Source organism: Xenopus tropicalis, chromosome 10, assembly GCF_000004195.4.
Source record: "Xenopus tropicalis strain Nigerian chromosome 10, UCB_Xtro_10.0, whole genome shotgun sequence".
Taxonomy (NCBI): Eukaryota; Metazoa; Chordata; class Amphibia; order Anura; family Pipidae; genus Xenopus; species Xenopus tropicalis.
Window position 1 is genome coordinate 27,268,915 of NC_030686.2, and position 24,439 is coordinate 27,293,353.

Here is a 24,439-nt window from a genome sequence, read left to right on the forward strand (position 1 = left end):
CCAGATAGTTAAACCAAAGAAGATGCTCAGATGAGAAGTGTTTTCAAGGGTTACTCATCAGGTTCGGTTGCAATAAATTTACTTATACTAGATATAAGATGTCTGGTACTTTTTGACTGCAATGAGACTAAAGGGACACGTGGTAGAGATTTTTTCATTTATTTAACCCTGCTATACAACAGTTATTAGCATCATTAATGTATAACATTAGTTTAGCATCTTCATTCTACCAAAGAAATGTCACCCTGTCTGACATACAGTGCTCTATACCTTAATAGCTCCAGTGTCATACGTCAAATACAGCCTAGTCACATGAGAAATGTGCAATAAACTTTATCAATATAATAAAATGGAACCCTCTTTTATAACTTCAGCTCCAAAACTATTAGAAATTACTTCAAATCTTTAAGTGGACCTATCATTAATAGTTTTACCTTTATTAAAACATTTTAATCCATAATATGGAAAATACCAACAATAAAATATGTATCCTGCCCAATTCAGCTCTTGGTGTTGGGCTTCCAAAGCTGCAAAAATCCCTTGTCTCTAAGGCGGCCCTTCCTGTCAGTGCAGACTCTAGGGTGAGGTCCCAAAGCTGTCTCCTTAAAGGGTGAGTCTTATTGTATTAAGGCTGGACAGCTGCCTATAGAACCTTACGTTCGAGGTAGTACTAAACTGCACAAACCACATCTAATGTTAGATCAGGGGTCCCCAACCACCGGGCTGCGGACCAGTGCCGGCAGCATGCTGTGATGCTCTGGGCCAGATTCTGACTGTTGGTACACATCTTACAAAGCTTCATACTCGTCATACTGTGGCAACTACATACTGTAGGGGGGCTGGAAATCTTTTTTGCCTGGGATGGCCCATGCCCCCAGGTCACACCCCTGTAAGGAACTGTATTAAACTTTGGATGTACAGAATAATCTAAACAGTATAGGCATGTTACAGGGGTACTAAACCCTGGTCCACTGCACTGCTCAACCAATCTTTACTGGACTACAAATCCCAGAATAATGTAACATATAATATGGGTGTGGCATGCTGGAAGCTATAGTCCAGCAACATCAGGGTTGTATTCTTAAAGCAATATTGCACAATCAAACTTTTCCCCAAATCTCCAAAAATCCTCCAATAGGAATCCCAGCTGATCTGTATAAATCTGGCTCCCTGTTCTTTGTTCCTGTAATTGGAATTAGAAGCTTTAAGCACGGTTTCCTAGGACTGAACAAACCTGTCCTTTATCCCCATGTCTGATTCTAGTGTCATATAATGAATTAAAAACATTTACAAATACAAAATTATCTCTATATATAAGATAACAGCAAGATGCCTGACATAGTGCTGGGAATCAGTGTTCTCATTGGTCACTTCTCTTGCACTTATAATGAGGTTTTTAGTCAGTGGAATGGTCATTGGTAAATTTTCCTGCATCTATAAGTACATTTTTTGACAACTTCTAAAGCAAAACCAGGGGGCGCAGAGGGACAGCATCATGGCTGGGTTTACAACCCCTTTAAGCTAAAAACTTCCACAACTTGGCTGTCATATTAACTTAAACCTGCAAGTTTCCAGGCCTGACATTGGCATTAAAGGGCCCATAAATAACTAGGGTTTATGAATCCCATCCACTGGCACTCAACAGTAACAGGTAGCTCTGTACATGACCCACTCTCTAATTCACCAGCAGCATACTGCTGTATATCATGTAGGTAGCTGCTTTCCATGTAAAGAGAACCTGTCTTCAGTCTTTATTTTATGTACGAAAAAACCCACTCTTGGTTTAATCTTCAGTCTTGTTAAAAAAGAACCCCTAGACCGTCCACTCTCAGCACTTTTGAAATGTATTCAGGCATTATGGAGTCTCTCATCCCTTTAGAAAAATCCAGAGATCTGCTTCCTGGAGATAGTGAGAAAACAGAAGGGGTTATAGAGTTTTAATCATTTGTTGTATGTGTGACATCAGTGTACTATACATAGTAAACATAGTAAGATAGTGGCAATCGGAGCAGTCCCTGGATCAACTTGTACTAAGAGCTATATTCAATAACCCTGTATTTCCTCGCTTACTTAAAAGCCATCCAACCACTTCTTGAAGCTATGTAATGTATCTGTCATGGTGACTGTTTCAGGAAGGGAATTCCACAACTTCACAGCTCCCACTGTAAAAAACCCTTTCCGAATATTAAGATGGAACCTCCTTTCTTCTAATAAGAATGGATTTCCTTGTGTCTGCTGGAAGGCCTACTGTTCAATAAAGCATTAGAGAATCTTCATAACGGAGACTCTCCAAAATCTTTACCAGATTAGCTGTCCTTTTTTGGACCATCTCTAATTCGATATCTGGTTTGAGCACTGGAGACCAAAATGACAAGGTATATTCTAGATGGGGCCTTACCAGCGCTCTGTAAAGTGGAAGAATAACCCTCTTCTCTCCTTAATCTATGCCCCTTTTTAATACAGCTCAAAACCTTGTTTGCCCTTGCAGCTGCTGCCTGGCATTGCTTGCTACAGCCAAGTTTATTATAACTTACATTTATATTGCTCTTGTTTTACTAAAGACATTTCTAATACTTCCTGCAGAACTTTTATAAAATACCACAAAAACTGTGTTATAATGTACATAAGGAATTTTGTTATTAAACATTCTTATTGAATCACCTTAGTGGTGGAAAAGCTTTTTTGTTAGCAGGAGGGCCCATGGCTACTCTCTGAAGCAGCTACCATGAGAAAAGTGTAGGTGTGTCTGTAGTGTACTGGTGTGATTACAGGTTTGTTGGAAACTCTAGCTTATGCCATAAATCTTTTGAATTGGTAATATAGGCTAGATTGGTATACAGACTCTTGATGTATTGGATAAATTGTTAACATAATAATATGACTGTTTCTGGTATCTGTGTAGATATTAAGTACATTTGTGAAAAATGGTAGTTGGTCCCGTGGGATCAAGAAATAGTCTATGCGGAATAAAATTGGTGAAGTAGTAGGAATAAATAGTCTCTTATGTTGAACTTTAATGATCTTGATATGTCCATGACCTGGTAGGAGTGGAGGTGGTTTTTGACAGACACTAGGAACATGTAGGGAGCAGTCTATGGATGGTTTGAAAGCTAAGTTTAGATCACCTCCTATTTGTGAAGCCCTGTAACAGATGTAATATGAGTTAAGAGTACGGAGTTGTCTTGTGGTACGTATATTGATGTGAATGTGTAGATTTTGTTATTGATGATGTCTTTTTATAGCAACAAAGTGGCATAATTTATCAGATATGTGATCAATATAGGACCAATGGACTGAATCCAAGAATGGAGTTGCCTCTAACTTCAGCCTGTTGGGGTTGATGTTATAGATCTCATTGTGTCCTTTTAAATTGAGCTTAGGCATTGCATTTGCTTTGAAGTGGGTCTCTTGTAAAAGAGCAATTCTGATTGTTTTTGAGTACAAGTTTTAGATTGTTGCACTTGTTAAATGAATTAAGGCCCCTCACATTGAGGGATAATAAATGTAATGTGGTATTTGTCATCTAGCGTAGGGTCGCTGGCAGACTTATACAAAGCAAGTGAGTTGGTTTCTCCCTGGTCCCCTCTGGTCGGAAATAACAACATGTAGTTGTAAATCAACACATCTTTGGTTGGATTAAATAGAGAGGAGTAGGTTGTTTGTAATGTGGGGGTATAAATGCATAGGCTGAGGAGAGAAGAGTGAAGGAACGTGTGTACAAAAGCAGGATGGGAGAGAAATTACTTATGAGCAGGTGGTTATTACTCAGTCAGAGAGGAGACAGGCACTAAAAGTTAGAGGCAACTCCATTCTGGCACAGGGTAAGGTTTATTGCCCACAGCTACAATAGGCACTACTGCAGGCAAAATAAATCCGAAAATGCATTGCCATTGCTGCAAGTAAAACATATTACTCGCAGCAATCTGGCTTCATTGTGGCAAAATGCAAAGTGAGGCAATTTTCCACAATTAAGCCAGATCACCGTAATACTGTATGTGTTACTTGCAGCAATTACAATGTTAGGCAATGGCAAGGCATTTAGGAGATTTATCACCTGTGGCAGCACAGATTTAACCACAGGCTACAAATCATACCTTGTTCCATTGCCCTAAGAGATCTGTAGTGGTACTTACCCAAGAATGTTCTGACCTCAGGAACTGTACAACTCTACGGTAAAGACACAATACCATTGCGAAGCAAAGGTTGTGTGCTTTCATCTTCTTGAAATGAGCCTCCTGCAAACACAAAACCTAATAATGATCAAACAATGAAAGCTAAATAAACATGGCCCACTAAAATATGTGCAACAGAATTTACTTTATTAACATATGGCCTATATTTACATTGAGCTGTGCCTTTAAAGGGGTAGTCCACTTTTTCAATATACATTCATTACAAATTTGTAATGGTTTTTGAGTTATTTGTATGTATAATTGCTAATAAAAGCAGTGTTTGTCTGTCCTTTTCAATTCTCTGCCCTGGGGCTCTGGCATTTGAAACAATGTAACACAAGGCAGCAGACTGACAGACCTGCTTTGCTGGAGGAGACTGATCTTTGCAACATTGTTTAAAAAGTAACAACCAGGAGTTCAGCAAATGCTGCTTTGAATAGCAATTACATATACAAATAACTTTTAGAGCACTAACATTTTTTAATAAATTCATATAGGAAAGTTGCTTAGAATTATGTTTTCTTTTGGGGTTGACATTTCCTTTAATCTGCAGACTTTTATGTAGGAGTCTTCCTACATAACCCATTGAAGGCATTCCCTGTAAGTTATTCTGTTTTGCAGTTATAAATCTTTAAAAGCTTGACTAGGGCAGGGAAATGCTATTTCTGAGTTTAAGAAGCAAGTTAGATGTGCTTATATTAGCTAGCCAGTTCATAGTAAACACTTTCTTCATCTCTTCGTGGTCCGGAAGTTATTGCAAAGGTATTTAGCTTGCTGGATAATGAATAGGACATTCAGTGAGGCCAGTACGCCCCCTTTCCTGGAAAACCTGAAATTTCATAGGCATTTCATAGAATTGATCCAATGACTTTCTCCTTTATAAATTAATTTATAAAGTGAAAAATCTTTTTCTTTGTGCACTAACCTTTGCTTTTTAACTTATGTAGAAGGAATTTTTAAAGACAATCTTTCTAAGCCCTACTAATTTATCCCATGATAGCAAAATACAAAATAAAAACAAGATATTACCTGATGTTTCAATACTGTGAAAATGATGTAACTCCGTCAAACCAGATGAACTAAACATATGAAGTAGAGGAGGCTAAAGAGAAGATGGCACATAAGGCACTTATTATATAATATTGAAATTAAACCCACACCCGACCCTGAATGTTGCCATGGTAAGATCCTAACGCATTGTGCACATCCTGCTCTGTACGCTACTTCTGCCTCTGGTTTCAAGAAAGGGAATCTTCGGGAACAGAAGAAGGGTGTGCTTTCCTAGTCTGACCTGCACACAACCCAAACCCGCAATGGTCACCTAAATATCAACGTGAACCCACCCCACCCTCTGGTCCCACAGGTTTAAGGTCAACCCGCCCATCACTACTCACTTTGTCACAATAACTATTATGCAATATCAATTTATGTGTTTTATCCCTAACAGTCTGGGCTGGCGCAGCCTCTTTCCTAGCCTGTCCTCCAATAATCTAGGCTTTATAAAGGAATAATGTTATCACAACTTTACACCCACTTAATAGAAGCACCCCCCAGAGGGCCCCCCAACTTATATATTGGCATGGAAAACAGATCTATCCCACCTGACACCAACTAATAAATGGGTTAAACTTTGGTCAGCAGCTCGCACTCTCTCCTTGCATTAGCATTAAAGAAACAAAATCCCCCCCTACATGTTTTAGAGGATGCACGGATAAAAGCACAAATTACCAGTCCTGGTGGACATGTACGCTGGTATTTAAATACTGGACAGAAAGTTTTCAATTGTTATCTCAATTGTTATTAATCCAGATCCGGAAGTGGCTTTACTCCCTTTACCCACGCAAACTTGTCTAAGAATCAAAATGCATTGGCCTCTCATATTTTAGCTGTAGCCATTTGGCTAGCACCTTCCCCCTTGTTAGCTCAATTAATAACTTGTATGTACTACACTCCTTCTATATCTTACTTGTCAACACTGCTACATGACAAGGTTGAGTCCTACAACCAGATTTGGGAACCCTGGGAGAAACCAAGACCTAGAACTACATTGCACCCTGCCTCATAAAACATCCCACACATTTTAACTTAGTATATCCATTCTATAGTTGTATGGTACAACCCACTGTGCCTAAACTGCTTGTTCGAACTTGTATTAAAATATGTAACTAATACGTCTTTTTGAAAATACACACATGATGTATAGTGTTATTACTTCTCTGAATGATTTGAAACAGTGATTGATTCAAGACATTTGGTTGCCAACCTGTGTAGTTACTAAACACTTAAGTGACAAAACTGTCTTAGAATACTACTGACTGTTCCAAGAACTGTACCTGTAACCCTGAGAAAGTTAGGCACACCCCCTGTGCCTTAAACTCGGAAAGAAGTTCAGCCAGCCCTACGACAACTGTATAATCGATTGCAGTCACATGAGTAAAATCCAGCGTCACTGACTGGGGTGAAGACACTGGAAAGAAAAGTACATATATTTTACCAGTGCCACATTAACAGGGTAGATCACTTTTAAGCAAGATTTTAGTATGTTATAGAATGGCCTAGTCTTTCAATTTTTTTTTGTCTAGTCTTTAAATTGTCTTATTTGCTAATCAAAAAGACATTGCTCTCTAAGGCTCCAGTTTTATTTTTATTGTTACTATTTATTACTTTCCAGTTGGTTCTGCCTATTATTCCTAATCAGGCTGGGGCAGACATGTTGAAGCCTTTGGGTATCAATTCCTAATCTCATTAAATGAGAAATTAAATCAATTCCTCCACTGTTTATCACAGACCCGTCACACTCCTCTCTGCACTTGAGGCGGAGCATTTACACTAAATATATTGACTGCCTGGGTTGCTAATAACAAATTATGTAATAGTCCTACAAAGTACAGTACTCAATGGATCTTATGCAAGCAAATATACGTTTTTTTATTTAATTCACAATAAAAAAAATGTATTTTTGCCTTCATAAGACCTGTTGTGTTCTGTACTTCCTGGGACTATATATTCACACAGACAGCAACAAGAGGTTCTCTGCACTCACCCATTATCAATATATATGGGCCATTGAGACATTCTGTGCATTAAGCTACAGAGCAATGCCCTCCCCTTTGAGCAAAACAGGGATTGTTTGTTCATATATTGCAATATACTTCAAGCTGGCCAACTACGTCAGAGTCATATTAAATATAAATATCACTCCCTGCCCAAATGGCTTGCAATCTAAGAACACTATTACCTTCACAAAATCGATGGTCAGTTATATCAGGAGCCAATTAACTTTCCTGCATCATTTTTGGTCTTTGGGAGGAAACCAAAGTACCAGAGGTAAACCACAAATGAATGGGAAGAATGTCTCCTTGCAGATAGCTCCCTGGCCAAATTCAAAATTAAGACATAAGCATTGCAAGGCAGCTATACTAAGGAGGGTATCCTAGTGCTACAGTTTGCCACCCTTTCAACTGCCTTAGCACTTGTATAACTCATCGGAACCCTAATACCATAAAGTATATTAGGATCCCCAACCTTTTTTACTTGTGAGTAACATACACACACGTAAAAAGTGTTGGTGAGCCGGATCCTCTCCCGATGTGACCACCTAAAGGTGGGTGATAACAGACTAATTCAATTGTTTGGTCCTAGGTGGGCCGTGTAAGGGGGTGTGAGTAATGGTCAGCATTCCGTGTACATTTGGGTTAGCTCCTGTGCTTGGAGTTCAATGCATTTGGCAAATAAAAGAGACGATAAGGGAAACTCCTGCCTGGTGTCGTTCCGTATATTAATGTAGTTGCTACACTTTTACATATTTTCATGAACACAAGTTATTGTAGGTGGTTTAATTTTCATACATGTTTTGTTTATTCATCTGTGGGAGTTGCGATTACTTTTAGGGTGAAGACACAGGGAGCTACTAGTAGCAGCTACATGTCTCTATGTGTGTTTTAGCCAAGGCAATTCTCAGTATTGTCTATGGCAGGGTATTTTCTGTCGTATTGTAGCCTTGACAAGTAGCTGCTAATAAGTAGCTCAATGTGTCTTCACCCTCATGGTCATGAACTTGATATTCTTATGGATATGCCTTCTGACTAGGACAGGCTTAGGAATGTTTATGCTTAGTTTGAGGACAGATTTTCCCACCTGTAAACGTCTTTTCATAAATTTTGTCTTTGAGGTATTCCATAGCTGGAAAACTCAGGCCACTCATTGGTGTCAAGATTAAGCCATCCATGTCAGAAACCTGAAAAAATAAAACTGAGTAAAAAGAGTAATTTACAAAGTATGCATTATGGCCAACAGGACTGGTAAGATTTCCTTACATGCTTCTATTCATGTGCAGACTAACCTTAATCTCTGGTCGTGCAATAGGATAACACAGAAAAATAATTGAAACAAACGTTCCAGCAAGGATTCCATACTGAATCTCCCAGAAGGATAGCAAGAAGGTGACAAAGAACGGTATCAGGTCAAGTCCTGCAGCAGGAAAAAATGTAATAGGCTGTACGGAATTACTTCTAAAGGCTAAATGTTAGCGACAAGTAATACTAGGCAATTTGTGCACAATAATGAAAACAAACACCAATGCAAAAGGGTATCACATCATATCCCTTCGTTAATGAGGGTAATTTACTTGGACCCTGGACTTCTGTCTGGGGTCTGGCTGTGCTCTTTACCACACACCTGAATAACAAATGGAGTGTGAGCTGCATGAATGAATAAAGGGTAGGGAGAAAAGTGCTGGCTGAGCTTGTTTTGCCTTCTGCCCTGTAGGAAGTAAATGGACCCTAATGTGTTTAGTTGTGTGCAGCCACCTCTTAGGCTAGTGGCACACTCAGCATGTTACCTTGTGCTGCTTTATGCCATCACCTGGTAAATGGAGTATATCAAACTCAACACTTTCATAGCCACAATAAAACACTGACTCACTGAAACCAGGAGTTGCCTAATAATGAGTGGCAACAGCAGCTTTAAGGATAAAGTAGAAGGCAGGGAGTGAGGTTTGCAAGGGAGTGGCCCTGCTGGGCATTCAGTACATTGCTAACATATTTATACAATGCAATACTCTTATCTGCATCATCTTACTTTTTACTTTCCACATGGATTTGCATATTCTCAGATCAAACATGGGTGCCACAGCGCAGATAATGACAGCGGCAAGAGCAGCTTTAGGGATGAAGTAGAAGGCGGGGGTGAGGTATCCAAGGGAGAGTAAGACCAGCAGCCCTGGAATGGTTTAAAGATGGTTTTTGATCAAAGAATATCCATAAATAATAACTGAAATCTTAAAGTGTATAAAGGCATCCTTCCTGGTTATAATTTGTATAATAAAATATAATAATGAATTATTAGTATCTTGCATGGCACAGCATACGTAATATATTTAATATAACAGCCAAGTCCTGCAGTTCACACCTGTAGAATATCTCTACAATCAGATTCATTTTGATTAGTACTAGCTAATGCAGTGATCCCCAACCAGGGGCTCAGGGGCAACATGTTGCTCCCCAACCCCTTGGATGTTGCTCTCAGTGCCCCCAAACCAGATAGTTGTTTTTGAATTCCTGACTTGGGTCAAGTTTTGGTTGAATAAAAACAAGATTTACTACCAAATAAATCCTCCTGTAAGCTGATAGTGTGCATAGAGGCCCCTAATAGCCAATCTTAGCCCTTATTTGGCTCCTCCATGAACTTTTATGGTGCTTGTGTTGCTCTCCAAGTCTTTTTACATTTGACTGTGGCTCACGAGTAAGAAAGGTTGGGGACTCCTGAGCTAATGCAACACTTACCTTAGACAAAGGGGCAAAGGGGACAAAATTTACATCCACAGACCCAGAGGGGAACTGGGAAAACATGGAGATTGTGCTCAAAATTGCACTTTGCTCACGGTGTCTGGGGACGTAAATGAGCCATAAAACATCTTAAGATACTTTCCTACTGGGATTAATGTAAATCACTAGTTGTAAACGATACGCCTTACATATGCATCACAAGGGCGACAAAACGTCTTGTTTGCCAGTACCCTAAAAATACCATAAAATTACAAAAGTGCAAACTACAGTATACAATGCAACTTCAGTGGCATTCGAGATAAAGAAATTAAAAGGTTCATTGTCTATGAAGATTCAAGGTCATGATATACAGTATCTAGTAGAGTTTTCATTTCTTGAACCTTTGCACCCCTCATTCGAGTGGCTTCTTCAGTTCAAATGAGAATTCCATACCATTTATTCGAACGAAAGAAGCCACTCGGATGAATGGCAAAAACTTGTTGTTTAAACTTTATTCCACTAGATACTAAAAGGTTCACTGTTTTAATGTTTGCAACAAGTACCTAGAGACACTGGAATGTTGGAATCAGAAACATTGCTAGCTCCCTTCCAATATATGATAGAGTTAACGGAAGCTTCTCTTACCAAGCGATGGACTAACTGTGAATGTAAAGTTCCCATCTCCTTCCTGTCTACTTGTGAAGATATTTTGAGCAAATCAAAAGTTTAGTATTACTAAGCCTTGCTTCTCACTTTCTTGCCCTTCTCCTCTTCCTATTGTTTGTTCCTTTTTTCTTAAAGGGGACCTGTCATCCTAAGGATAACTCCAAATTCTTTTCTGCTACGTTAGTTGAGCAAAATATACTTCACTTACACTATATAGATCAGGGGTGGGCAAACTTTTTGGCTCAGGGGCCACATTGACTAACAGACGGGCCGGGACAGCGTTACGCTCGGGGCTGCCATCAAAAATCATGGGGCCTCTCAGCTCCCCCCCCCCATCATCCCCCAGCTCCACTTTCCAGCATCCTGCAGCTCCACTACCCAGCATCTTTAAGTTCCCCACCCAAGTATCCTGCAGTTCCCCACCCCAGCATCCTGCAGTTCCCCACCCCAGCATCCTGCAGCTCCACCCCCAGCATCTTCCCCCAGCATGACCATAACCAAAAGGGTTAAAAAGTTTGATTCTTTTTACCCACTTTTCCTGAAAGGTTAAAGGCTGGCTTTTGAATTCCATGCACGCCCTGTGTGTATAAATACAGCGACCCGCTGCTTCCTCCGTCCCGTCCTTCTGTTCCCCGGCTCCCCAGTGCATTCTTTTATATGGTTGCGCCCCGTGCGTGCTGACGTTGTGCGCACGCACGGGGCGCAACCAATCAGGGCACGTCATTTTTTTAAGGGGGCCGGAGACGGCGGGCCGGATTGAAAGGGCTAACGGGCCGGATGTGGCCCGCGGGCCGTAGTTTGCCCACCCCTGATATAGATAGTATAAATCTTGTTTCTTTCATTCTTGTTACTACTCAAACACAGCAAGCAGGCAGCTGCCATTTTGTGGACACTGTTAGTAAGGCAAGCTTTGCATCACCCCAAAATCTTGTTGGAGGACCAGAGGCCCATACTCATGCACTGGCTACAGCATTATGTGATGAGGAGGGAGGGGAAAAGTGAGAAGGGCAGTGACATCTAGAAAGTGCTGAATGGAAAGCTAAAGGTATTGTCTGCCCTGCCTCTATGCCTAAGGCAAAGATTTTTAAATGGCTTTATAATGGGTATGGATGTGTTATTAAAAAAAGGAATTTGGGTTTCATGTTTAACTTGAGAAGGACTTTTATTGTTCAGCTTTTTATGTCTGGGTGACAGGTCCCCTTTAAAGGAAATCTATACCCCCAAACAATGTAGGTCTCTATAAAAATATATGGCATAAACAAGCTCATATGTAAAACCCTGCTTCATCCAAATAAACCATTTTCATAAAAAATATATATATTTTAGTAGCATGTGCTATTGGGTACTCCTAAATACAAAATTGCTATTTTAAGAATTAAGGGCCACCTCCTGGGGTCATAGGATTCACAGTGCACACAAACAAGCCAAGGCACACATACATGCTAGGCCCCATCAGCCAATTAATGGACAGAGTTCTGTCTTTTGCTTACAAAATAGTGTATTTAGGGAAAGGATGTAAAAGGGCAATATTTACTGACATATATATATATATTCCAGGTTGGTGAGATTCGTTAATAGGTCACTTATAATAATATAGTAAAAATAGTTGGTTAAGCATTCATTCTGGGGGTATAGTTTTCCTTTAATATGTTCTTGTACCTTTATATTTGACATTGATATAGCTTACATCAGCCTATTAAAGACATGCTAAAAGTGCAGATTTATGCTTGGATTTTTGCTACATGACTTATTTTAATAACAACTTGTTAATGATCTTTCTTCTGTACTAGCTATTTAAAAAAATGAAACCCCCAAACCCAGCCCGTATATTATAATTATTATCTATCACCTTAAAATCTTTAAGTCAATACATTTGATTGTCTCTACTGTATCATTTTCTATATTTTTCAGCTCCTCGGCAGGTTACTTTATCGCTCTACCCCTGTGGATCTGTAGGGCTAAAACCATATTAAGAATTTTTTTTTTTTTTGAATCAGCAAAGAAAATGGAGAAAGAAAATCCTTATCTCACCAGTAATTATTCCACCCGCAGGCGTACACACTCCTGTCTGGGAATTAAGAGCAGTTCTAAAAGACAAAGTTCATTTACAGTTAGAAATGTTAATGCATTTACTGGAAAATTCATACAAAGCACAGATTAACTCACCTCCCAAAGCTTCCAGTCACTGGATATGAAGACAGAAACGAGCCAAGGATGTTGGTTAAGCCTACAGGAAAGATTAATTGCCCAAATGTCATGTCTATCTCCATATCTGATCCATGTAATGTTTTGCAAGCATGTCTCTAACAACAATAAGACCTACATTGCATCAGATGGAATAGGATATTTTCTTACTAATGTAAAGACATAAAATACATTAAGGCATGGAGACCTATAAATGCTGAATGCAAATTTAGCTATAGACTTAAATGAAAAAATCATAGTCATCTTCAAACTTCTAAACCAGTCATACATAGGAAACAATAGAATATTGCCTCTGATGTGTGCAGTGTGATACCAAGGACCATTAGACAACAGCTAAACCAGACAGAAACCACAAACCAAGAAAAAGAAACTGAGCTAAGAGTTTTATGCAGGAAGGAATATTGTCAGCGAAATTAAAAAGGTATTTATTTTGACATCATCTCCTTCACCTCAGTATGAACATTTCAAGGATCCTTAAATAAAATGATACCTATAAGTACTTGTTTGTTTGATACCAATGCTCTTAAAATTCTCTTCTACATACTGGACAACCTTTGTTAAATTCCCCTTAACTCATTACCTATATACAAAAACACTCCTCTTTTGACTATAGTGACTCTGATGGTGTCACATTCTACCTATAATTTATCCTGCTTTACCAGGTAAGAGGAATTACTCATATTTACTATCCCATTGCCTCGTTTTTCAATTTCTAGATCAAATGCACAGTATATTGTCTTTTAGTGACGGCTATTAGTTTCTTGGCTTCCAGCTTACACAATAATAATCTACCAAAATACTAAACAAAATGTGTTCATGGGATTTATTTTTTAAGTTTACTGCTAACTGCATACATTTAGATGCTGTGTAAATGAATGTGCATCTCATGTCTGGCTATAATGTAGGCATCTTTAAATGTGACAGGAACTTTAAATGTAATTTTATTTAGCAGAACACAATTTACTGGCACACCGTTGTTGCAAACAAATGTGTGCCGGTAAATTGTGTTCTGCTAAATAAAATTAAACTCTCAAATCAAACAATGAGCATCCGGTGAACTATTGTGCGGGGGTTGTCTTTTCTCTTTTGCATAAGGAACTATAAGTTTACTAATGCATATATATTGTTGGAAGGGTATACACGGGGATATGGAAGATAGCTCTTAGTACAAGTTGATCCAGGGACTGGTCCGATTGCCATCTCAGAGTCAGGTGAGAATTTTTTTCCCCCTCTGAGGCAAATTAGAGAGGCTTCAGATGGGGTTTTTTGTCTTCAGCTAGCAGTTAGGCAGATCTTTATATAGACATAGAAAGTTGAACTTGATGGACGTATCTTTTCAATCTAATTTACTATATTATTGTAATATATAGTTACCCTGCACTAAAGAGTTACGTTTTCTTCAACTATACTGAAGTCAAATGTCATTCACTGCTCTCTACACACCTACAGAATGAAAAGATTTCTCATACAAAACAGAATACCAAAGAAATAATTTTATTTGCAAATGCTGCAGGTAGGTACAGTATCATCAAAAATGGTAGTTACCTATAGCCAACAGCTCCTGGTTGGTTTTGATCCGATAATTATTCTGAGATGCTACACAAAATAAAACAAACCTTTTTATAAGGCAAAGTAAAATAAATATATTAAGTATTATATGATAAACAATTATGGGAAGGATACAATCTAAGGCATATGGCGTGTTTTGACTGAACCAGTTTTCCCCCTTATAGCAGTAGTCAAAATGCCCTGTGTGCTATGAGCCTATGAGTGTGGTTCCTTTGTCTCAGAGGAAAATGGACATAATGGAACAATTTGGATTAAAAAATAGCACAATTCTCTCTGGTCCTTACCAAAAGCTCGGGCGATGGCCACGCTCTCCAGCAGTCCCATAAGAGGTATGATTAAAATCCCAGATCCAATCACCTGTTCAAGAATCTTCAGATTAATTGTCTTAAGAGGAAAATATACATACATGTAAAGTTTACATTTTTTTTTTATTATAAAATCTATAATCTACAGTTTGCCCATTTCCCTTACGGGCCAAACTGTAAAATATATTTTAATAAATGGCTCATTACTACATCGGAACATGCTGTATATAACTTAAATGATGGACAAGTGCTGCTATCCCCCCCCCCCACTGCTCTTAGATGATAAAAAGGTACTGGAGCATAGCCTGTAAATCGGCAGGTGCCCTACACACGTGCTTCTTCTGCCTACCCCTAGTTCCAGCCCTGGAGCATGTTGCAAGGCTGCCTGAGGTCTAAACATTCCACACAGTCGGATATCTGCGCCAAGAAAGTGAGCAAGGAGAGCATTCTTAATTATGCTGAATTTAAAAAGGCTTATTATGAGTGACTGAGCGTGCTTCCTACCTCCCAACATCTGAAAATGACAGGGGGACAAAAAGATCTCCTGTACGTAACGTGGACACATTTGTTGCATAGGCATGCCTATTTATTGGCCACACCCACAAAATGCCACACCTGTTTTACAAAAACACCCTTTTTTAAAGGACATGTAAACCCCACAAACAAAAATTTAATCAGTGAAAAGCCTCTTTGAAATCTTTCAATACCTATCAGTCACAATAGGCTGTGGTCCTCTTCTGAATGGATTATTAAACCTACCTAATAGATATCTGGTTGGTCCTCCTCCAGATATTGTTTGGGCAGGCCTCTGATGTTGCCTTATACACAATAAAGGCAGCTGATATATTTGGTCGGCATAAGTCCACAAATGGCAGTATTCTATAAGTAGTTAATTTCATCAAACAATAAAAGAGTAAGAAATGTGAAGCTTACAATCTAAGGTCCGAATCACATTCCCTTCAGTCCCTGCCCTAGTGACAAACAAAGCATCATGGCCTTGGTGCTATTCCTTCAAAGGTTCCAATAAGTGACAACTCTTCCAGGGAATCAATAACAGAACGCTTTTGCTACTTTAAGCATAAATATAAATGCAGGTGATTTTCTCTTTGTTGCTTGTCTTACCTGAACCATCTCACTGAAAGTCTTTGTGCCATTGGGAGTGATCTCAGAAAAGGGTGGCAGCTGGAACTGGGGAAGTCCCTTTGCTGTCTTCCCAGTTAGGATAAAAGGATGGAGTCCCATGACATGAAAGGAATAAGCCACCAGTCCTGCACCAACCACTATAAGTGCATTGCGAGCTGCAGGGAGACAAATATTCTTATTATCAGATGTGGCTCATTCTTTTGCGAAGAAAAAGTATGAAAGTAGAGAAGAAGCAAATGACACCTCTAGCCCCCCATTAGAATTCAACATATTAGTTAATACAAAATATAATACAATGTGGGGTCCATCTATTTTCATGCAACTATAGCAAACAAACAACCTGCTTTGCAGCAGGGAAAATAGGTATTGAACACGTTAACAATTTTCTTAGTAAATATATTTCTAATGGGGCTACTGACATGAAATTTACACCAGATCTCAGTAACAACCCAAGTAATACATACATACAAAGAAATCAAAACAAATAAGTCCATAAATTAAGTTATGTGTAATAAAGTGGAATGACACAGAGAACTGGAACTGTTACCATTAAGTACAAGATATAATCTTTTTTTTAATCACTATTAGTACCTGTTGTCATAATCCAAACAATGAGGTAGCAGATTCGGTGGCAAATCGACATGCCTTGGTAAGGCCTAGAAGTATGGTCCTTCATCCACTTTAGTGCCAGGAGAATGGCAATGCAAAGAATTCCCAGGATTGCATCTCCGGGTCTGCAAAAGAAGCAATGGCTCAATGACTGATTTGACTCCCCCCTAACCATTGCCATTCCTACACAAATCCCCTCTATTATGTTTAAGGATAGACCTTCTCACCTTGTACTTGGAAGCTTGCGGAATGTCTGATAAACTTGTAAAATAAACTGACGAGGGATATCTTGCAAACCAAGCAGGTTCTGTTGACCAGAAAGTAAGTGTAACAATTAATCAAAAATGAGGATGCTTAGAATGAGAAAATCTGGTATTTTACGGTTGTCCACTAAATATATATGCATATATACGATGGCTGGCAAATGTCAAGCTAAGAAAATTCCATTTTTTTATACCTTAACTTGGCTAAAAGCAATTGTGATAGCTGCTGCTGAAGTAAAAGCCTTGATGACTGGATATGAAATGAAATCCAAAAGGAAACCTGATAACAAAAAGCCAAAAAGGATTCTGATGTTAGCAAAGATATATGAAGCAAAGGGAGAATAAGGTATTACCAGGCCTTACCAAAATTTAAGAGACCCATAGCCAGTTGGATGCAGCCTGAGATGAACGTCAACAGAATGGCCAAGGAAAGGTCCCCCAGTGTATACACAAATACAAGCAGGGACATGATAGCAGTTGGACCAAGTGTAACATCTTTAGACGTCCCAAGGAAGCAATAAATGAAACACCCAACAAATGAGGAATAGAGTCCAAACTGCAAGAAAACAATAAGCCTTTAAAATCCTATAACACACCACAGATGGCTGGTGCAGTAAGTTCAATATATTAAATACAGCATTTCTATTGACATTAATTTTCATGGTTTAGTTCTCCTTTAGTCAATTTAACTGCCATTACAAGTAGCTGTGCTCATATGTTGCTGTCCTAATCTCCGCTGGAGGTCTACTAAAAACCTGGAAAATTGTTTGCATAAAACAGATTAAACAAGAATTACTCTTAGCCACACCTGCAAACATAAATAACAGCTTACTGAATCATAAGCAAATATTTAGGTATATGTATAGGTATATATACATGCTGTGTATTGAAACACCTTCATAAAAAAGAAGAAAGGATTCTCTAATTCATCTTGCAAAATGTCATTATATGTAGAATGCCTCATATTTCTATATTATACTATTGTTATTCTGCTTCTCTGTTTGTGTATCTCTTCTCTCTCTCTTAGACCATTGGTCTGGGAAAATAAGGATTGATTTTACACATGAATAAGTAAAAGAATGTTGTCCTGGTTAATATTTTTGAGAGATGTATTAAGAGTCTTGCTTTGGTGTTACCATAATTGATTCTCTCTCGATAAATATTGTGCATTTCATTCCTAGAGGCTAATATTGGGCTGCTGTATCTTTTCTATGGTGGGGAATATTCTAGTAATACCAATGCTCAGCACATTCACCTGTATTGTACTATATGGTATTCTTGTACTTTTGACTTTGGAACGCTATATTTATTCTGTAGAATGTTCTACCATACCTGAGTAAGGCTGATGCCCCATGGAGCGTGTTAGTTGTCCGCGATAGAACTCTACTATCATGGGCAACTATCTACTCCAAAATGCCTTTCCAATGGTGGAAAGGCCTTTAGTATCACCTCCATTTTAACGAAATTGCCAGAAGGTGCCTGTAGGAGGAAACTCTGAGTGACTTTGGAAAACCAAAGCTATGTGAAGGCCTTTCCACTGGCGACTCTTATTGTTGCCGGGGGAAAGGGGTTTCGGAGTGGTTAGTCGCACAAGATAGAAAAGATCTATCGTCAGCCTAAACAGCCCTAGAAGCTACCTCTGTTTGTTAACTTAGGCTGACGTCAATTCCCTGCTTGCATCTCCCCTGCTGCCTGTATTTCTCACTGCTGTGGGTAGGAGGAAGAGGAGGAAGCTGCACAGGCTCGTGTCAAGCCATGCCATGAAGTTTGTGCTGAGAGAGGTCTGACACAGAAGCTCATGTGTACAGATGATGTGTTTCTTTTCACAGATGAGTCAGAGCATCATTACAGTGAGTGCTTATTGTTGTATTTACATAGACCTTTCTGATAAAGCTTACTTAGTTTTTACCTTTCCTTCTCCTTTAAGGGTTTTAGAGAACAAATAGCTGATTGCATATTCCAATGCTGAACTATGTGTCAGAATACTACTTTTAAATAACACAGACTCGAAGAATGGTGTGCCAATATATATTTATGGTCAAATATGTATAATACAGAACCCCATAGGCCTTCCTGTTTTAAAGACTGGTACAGCCAGACCAATATAATGGGCTACACACAAACCAAATCTAAACAATAATGATCAAGCTTGCCACTTACTTGCACAGGCAGCCCAGCAACTTCTGCATAGGCCAGAGCCTGGGGTACCACAGTCAGTCCCACAGTAATGCCAGCAATGATGTCCAGCTGCAGCCATTGCAGTGAATATCGTGGAAGCCATTGAAGAAATGGCAACCTCTTTTGCAAACTATTACAGGAGAAGCAACAGGTCAAGGTAGGATGCAGCCTCCTGCCACATGACTCGCCCTCCAAGCACTCCATGGCTCATCACTTAGTTCCAGTAAGCTTTCCTGAGGGCTCTGACAAAAAAAAAACAGATATTAGTTCATGTGTATGCATGTATGACAAAATATTAGGTGATATATACATTTCTTGGATGATTTTTAGAAAGGATTAGAGTGTTGATTACTAACATAGGTGTTTAATTATACCCATGCATGCACATCCAGACAGGTGAGGGGGGCAAAGGACCGTGGCCACCCTGCGTAGTTGCCCATAGAATTAAGTCAATTTTGTCATGTCTTTGCTTTCAATCATAGCATGTTTGTTTACAGGTCAATGCAGACTGGTTGGTACAAATTATAAGACATAATAACTTGTGTTTTTACCTTGATAAGTCTGGTGCACCTTACTTTTACATCTTGGTATTCCACAAACATAAAGGTCTGACCGGGAATTTTTGTTTTCACATTAAATGGTGCCAAATAAGGAATATGGCCTTTTTAACCATTTGTCCTACAGGCAAATCTAACTTAAAATGAATGTGTTAGCCTCAGAATACTCTGTTGCTCAATACATAAACAGTGCATAGCTTGTGCAATCTAGAAAATATCTGGCTTCTTAGGCAACTCAATTTAGTCAAAGTCATGCATTTATGTTTTGTTTTTATAAGTAAGAAAATATATGGCTTCTTCAGCAAATCTTAAGCCAAGGTCAATACTGTTTGTCATGCAGCAAGGTGGCAAACAAACACTGAGAGGAATACTCAGGTCAAGTGAATGAACAAGCACAGTGTAAAGAAGCCAAATGGGTCTGGCATTGCACAGATGGATCAATATCTCTGTGTATGTGTGTATATATATATATATATATATATATATATATATATATATATATATATATATATATACACACACATACACAGAGATATTATATATATACCAGACACACAGTTTGCACTGCTGTTAGGTCACTTATATGCTTTTCCACATCTTGTGGATGAATAGAGGAAACATCAGCACAAATGATTAAGGAAAGTTGTGACCCAACATGTGATCGCCTTAAAAATTATATTTAAGCAAGGGACAGTTATTCAAAGCTTTTTTAAAGGGAAATTACAAGATCCTTACAGATCCACATCTGTGAATCAGCTACCTCTGATACATTATTTCAAAAGGCAAAACCAGAAATGCAGAAAATATAAACAGGCAGACAGATACTGCTCTTAATGGCAATTACATTTACAAATACAGGTATGGGATCCCTTATCTGGAAACCTGTTATCCAGAAAGTTCCAAATTATGGAAAAACCTGTCTCCCATAGACTCCATTGTAAGCAAATAATTCAGAATTTTAAAACTGATTTCCTTTTTCTCTGTAATAATCCTATTGGGTTTAATTAATGTTTTATTGATTTTTTTTAGCAGACTTAAGATATGGAGATCCAAATTACAGAAAGACCCCTTATACTGTCCCGAGCATTCTGGATAACGGGTCCTATACCTGTACCAATGAAAAGGTTACTTAATGTACATGGGAAGTTGCTTAGAATTTCATAAAGCAAAAACAGCTTTTGGGTGGAGTTCCACTTCAAGCTATTTTGTGTGGCCTGTTGTGGAGCGGGACACATGTGGTTCTTCTTGTTCTGCTGGCAATGCTGGGGCTGGGTTTCCAGTCTACCCAAGGTGTGTCAGGAGGGGGTTTGGGTGATCTTTTCCCCTGTTTTTTGTTGGGTTTTGGTTGGCAAGGTGGACTGTCTGGCCAGAAGTCATTTGTGGTTTCTGTGTCAGCGAGGAAGTCTTGGTGCCATCTTGGATAACTTGCGTTCTGTTCCTCTGGGCTGTGTTTTACCTAAATATTGATCAATGGTCATCTGTGTACCGACCATAATATACTATGTGGTGTTTAAAAGGATTGTGCCCTCCAGCCCATCATGAGGTCGGTAAATGAGGGAGCAAATTTTGCCCCCCCCATTTCCGTGCCTCATTTTTTAAGAAAAAAATTATTATATAGAAAAGAGTTGTGTTTAAGTAATAACTCGATAGCTTGCAATATAAAAGATTTTAAATGTATAGGATGTAGTAGATACTGTAGTTTTTCAAGTGATATTTAGTGGCCCTCAGTTCAATATCATATGATATGCATGTATATAAGGAAACTACAGAAGCCCAAGCAAAATGACTCTTTCATTGTAAAGCAGATAGTCAATGTGTCATGAAACATCTATCTCTAATGTAGCTGGACAAGCGGAGAACTAAGGCTTATAGATATAAAATAAACCTATATCCACAGCAAGGGCTGTGGATATCAGTCATCTCGTCGATCGGCCGGGTTAAAAGATTTTGCAATGGCTCAGGGCCATTCAGCAGGTAGAATTCCTATTGTTTCTACCTTTAGGGCTCTGGCACACGGGGGAGATTAGTCGCCCGCGATAAAACTCCCTGTTCGCGGGCGACTAATCTCCCCGAGTTGCCTACCCCTGCCATCCCACCGGCGAACATGTAAGTCGCCGGCGGGATGGCAGACGCGGCGGGGCAATTTCAGGGAATCGCCGAAAAAGATTTGCGCGAAATCGCGCCGCCGCGTCTGCCATCCCGCCGGCGACTTACATGTTCGCCGGTGGGATGGCAGGGGTAGGCAACTCGGGGAGATTAGTCGCCCGCGAACAGGGAGTTTTATCGCGGGCGACTAATCTCCCCCGTGTGCCAGAGCCCTTACATGTGATGATGTGAAGGTAGAAACAACAATAGCGGAAAAACAATAGTTTTGTTTCTGACGAAACAAACAATCTTTACTGAGACTGATGAACAGGAGAGTATTTATGGAGATTAAAATATTAATAAATGCTGCAGCAAATTGTAATCCAGTGATAACCTCTGCTATGAATAAAAGTGATACAGTTTGAACTCAGTGAACCCTCTGCACTTCATCTGATTGTGGAATTTGTGCCCAAGTGTGAACTGACTGAGATACACCCGGGTGGAATCTGCAGAGCATATTTAAAGGGTTTAAATCACTAATGTAATAGAGATACCTGGTCCCTTAAGCAATTGTTGTCTGCTCACTACAGCTACACTAGATTTTTTCACAGCCTCTCATTCAAATTGATTCTTTTCAGGAATGATAAGGAACTGTGCCATTTTACATTTATGTCCAAAAATAACAGGGAAATTATAGGGTGCTTAGGGCTATTACTACCAAGTACTCATGCATATTACAGGTTTTACTGGATTTCCAGCTGACATGTATCAGGCATTTGAACAGGTTTTCTCATGAGCACTATTTGGTTTTAAATTAATGGATTTGCACTATACAATAGAGTGCAGGAGAGGTCAGGAAGTTGCATTTTCCTGCAGTAAACAATATTCATAGACTGCACTGCTGCAATAGCTCTAAAGATTCTAAAGATACAAGATTCATGTATCATAAGCGCCCCTGATTTGTCACATGATCTGGTAACTAAATTGTTCCTACTCTAGGGGGCACATTTACTAACCCACGAATCCGAATTGGAAAAATTCCGATTGGAAAACGAACATTTTGCGACTTTTTCGTATTTTTTGCGATTTTTTCGGCGCCTTTACGACTTTTTCGTTACCAATACAATTTGCGCGAAAAAACGCGAGTTTTTCGTAGCCATTACGATGCGCTCGTATCTTGTCGCGACTTTTTCGTATTGAGCGCTCGTAAGCGGCGGGCGAAACTTTCAGACTTAGCATGATTTTGGAAGCCTCCCATAGGACTCAGTGGCAATCTGCAGCTCCAACCTGGCCCAAGGAAAGTCTCCCATAGGGCTCAATGGCACTCTGCAGCTCCAACCTGGCCCAAGGAAAGTCTCCCATAGGGCTCAATGGCACTCTGCAGCTCCAACCCGGCCCAAGGAAAGTCTCCCATAGGGCTCAATGGCACTCTGCAGCTCCAACCCGGCCCAAGGAAAGCCTCCCATAGGGCTCAATGGCACTCTGCAGCTCCAACCTGGCCCAAGGAAAGTCTCCCATAGGGCTCAATGGCACTCTGCAGCTCCAACCTGGCCCAAGGAAAGCCTCCCATAGGGCTCAATGGCACTCTGCAGCTCCAACCCGGCCCAAGGAAAGCCTCCTGTAGGGCTCAATGGCACTCTGCAGCTCCAACCCGGCCTAAGGAAAGTCTCCCATAGGGCTCAATGGCACTCTGCAGCTCCAACCCGGCCCAAGGAAAGTCTCCCATAGGGCTCAATGGCACTCTGCAGCTCCAACCCGGCCCAAGGAAAGTCTCCCATAGGGCTCAATGGCACTCTGCAGCTCCAACCTGGCCCAAGAAAAGTCACCATACTGAAGCTTGAATGAATCCAAATCTTTCGTACTCGGTGCGAAGGCTACGAAAAAGTTGCGACTTTTCGCGCAAGTAGTAACGCTACGAAAAAATCGCCAGATTTTGCGCAACATTCGGAATGGCAACAAAAAAGTTGCGACAATTTTCCGAAAAATCGCCAAATACCGATCACTACGAAAAAAACGCAATCGGACGCATTCGGCCCGTTCGTGAGTAAGTAAATGTGCCCCTAGGTCTCATTTAGGTACATCTGCCCAAATTCCAAGTCAAAACAAGTTATGTCTCCCATATCTAGGAAACACTAAGGGCTCTGGTACACGGGGAGATTAGTCGCCCGCGGCAAAACTCCCTGCTCGTGGGCGACTAATCTCCCTGAGTTGCCTTCCCCCTGCCATCCCACCGGCGAACATGTAAGTCGCCGGCGGGATGGCAGACGTGGCGGCGCGATTTCGCGCAAATCGCCAAAAAAGACTCGCAAGGCTTTTTCGGCGATTTCCCAAAATCGCCCCGCCGCGTCTGCCATCCTGCCGGCGACTTACATGTTCGCCGGTGGGATGGCAGGGGGAAGGCAACTCGGGGAGATTAGTCGCCCGCGAGCAGGGAGTTTTGCCACGGGCGACTAATCTCCTCGTGTACCAGAGCCCTAAGGCACCAAGGAAAGATAAGGAAACAAGATTCTCCCCATGGAGCCATTACTGTGTTGCTCTGCTACAGCCTGTACTGAATTACTGAGATATAGAAAACTTTGTTCAGTAAACTTTCTGCAGCCCTTGCTGGAGAAGCGAATAGTTATAGTTCTACACCAGCTGAAACCCCAACAGTTCCTATACCTGTTACAGAGCAGATAGTGACAGCCCAGAAATAAAGATATGGATGACAGGTAGTTATATGGGAGAGACAGAAGGATAGAACTGTCGCTGTGAGGGAGAAACGTTCATACGAAGACAATGGGGGGAAGAGTGGAATAAAAACACTGACCAGACACCGGCAGTTCCTGCGATCCTTCGCTGCACAGGGGGCGGGTCCGGGGGTCCAGGGGGCGGGTACAAACGGGAGTCATGTGGCAGGAAGGCGGGAATATGGGAAGTAGG

At 40.2% G+C, this 24,439-nt stretch overlaps 1 protein-coding gene across 3 annotated transcripts; it reads right to left on the reverse strand.

Annotated features, from left to right (window-relative positions):
• Positions 1-143: 143 nt before the first annotated feature.
• slc26a11 (solute carrier family 26 (anion exchanger), member 11) lies at positions 144-24,429 on the reverse strand. 3 transcript variants are annotated; one of them, XM_002937308.4, is made up of 18 exons: positions 24,327-24,429; positions 18,858-19,117; positions 17,061-17,253; positions 16,892-16,977; positions 16,662-16,741; positions 16,417-16,559; positions 15,805-15,980; positions 14,662-14,734; positions 14,354-14,404; positions 12,770-12,830; positions 12,635-12,690; positions 9,252-9,392; positions 8,515-8,642; positions 8,310-8,409; positions 6,506-6,639; positions 5,202-5,274; positions 4,134-4,235; positions 144-1,900 (listed from the first exon to the last, which is right to left on the reverse strand). In XM_002937308.4, exons 2-17 carry the CDS (start codon positions 19,077-19,079, stop codon positions 4,168-4,170), a joined length of 1,785 nt encoding a protein of 594 aa, XP_002937354.2. In that variant the 5' UTR covers positions 19,080-19,117; positions 24,327-24,429; the 3' UTR covers positions 144-1,900; positions 4,134-4,167. The 3 variants fall into 3 exon arrangements, 2 of the variants coding, with proteins under 2 accessions (XP_002937354.2, XP_031750155.1); XM_031894295.1 differs by lacking the exon at positions 24,327-24,429 and adding an exon at positions 24,179-24,257; XR_001925409.2 differs by lacking the exons at positions 144-1,900; positions 4,134-4,235; positions 5,202-5,274 and having other exon boundaries at positions 6,557-6,639; positions 8,310-8,423.
• Between the last annotated feature and the right edge of the window lie 10 nt (positions 24,430-24,439).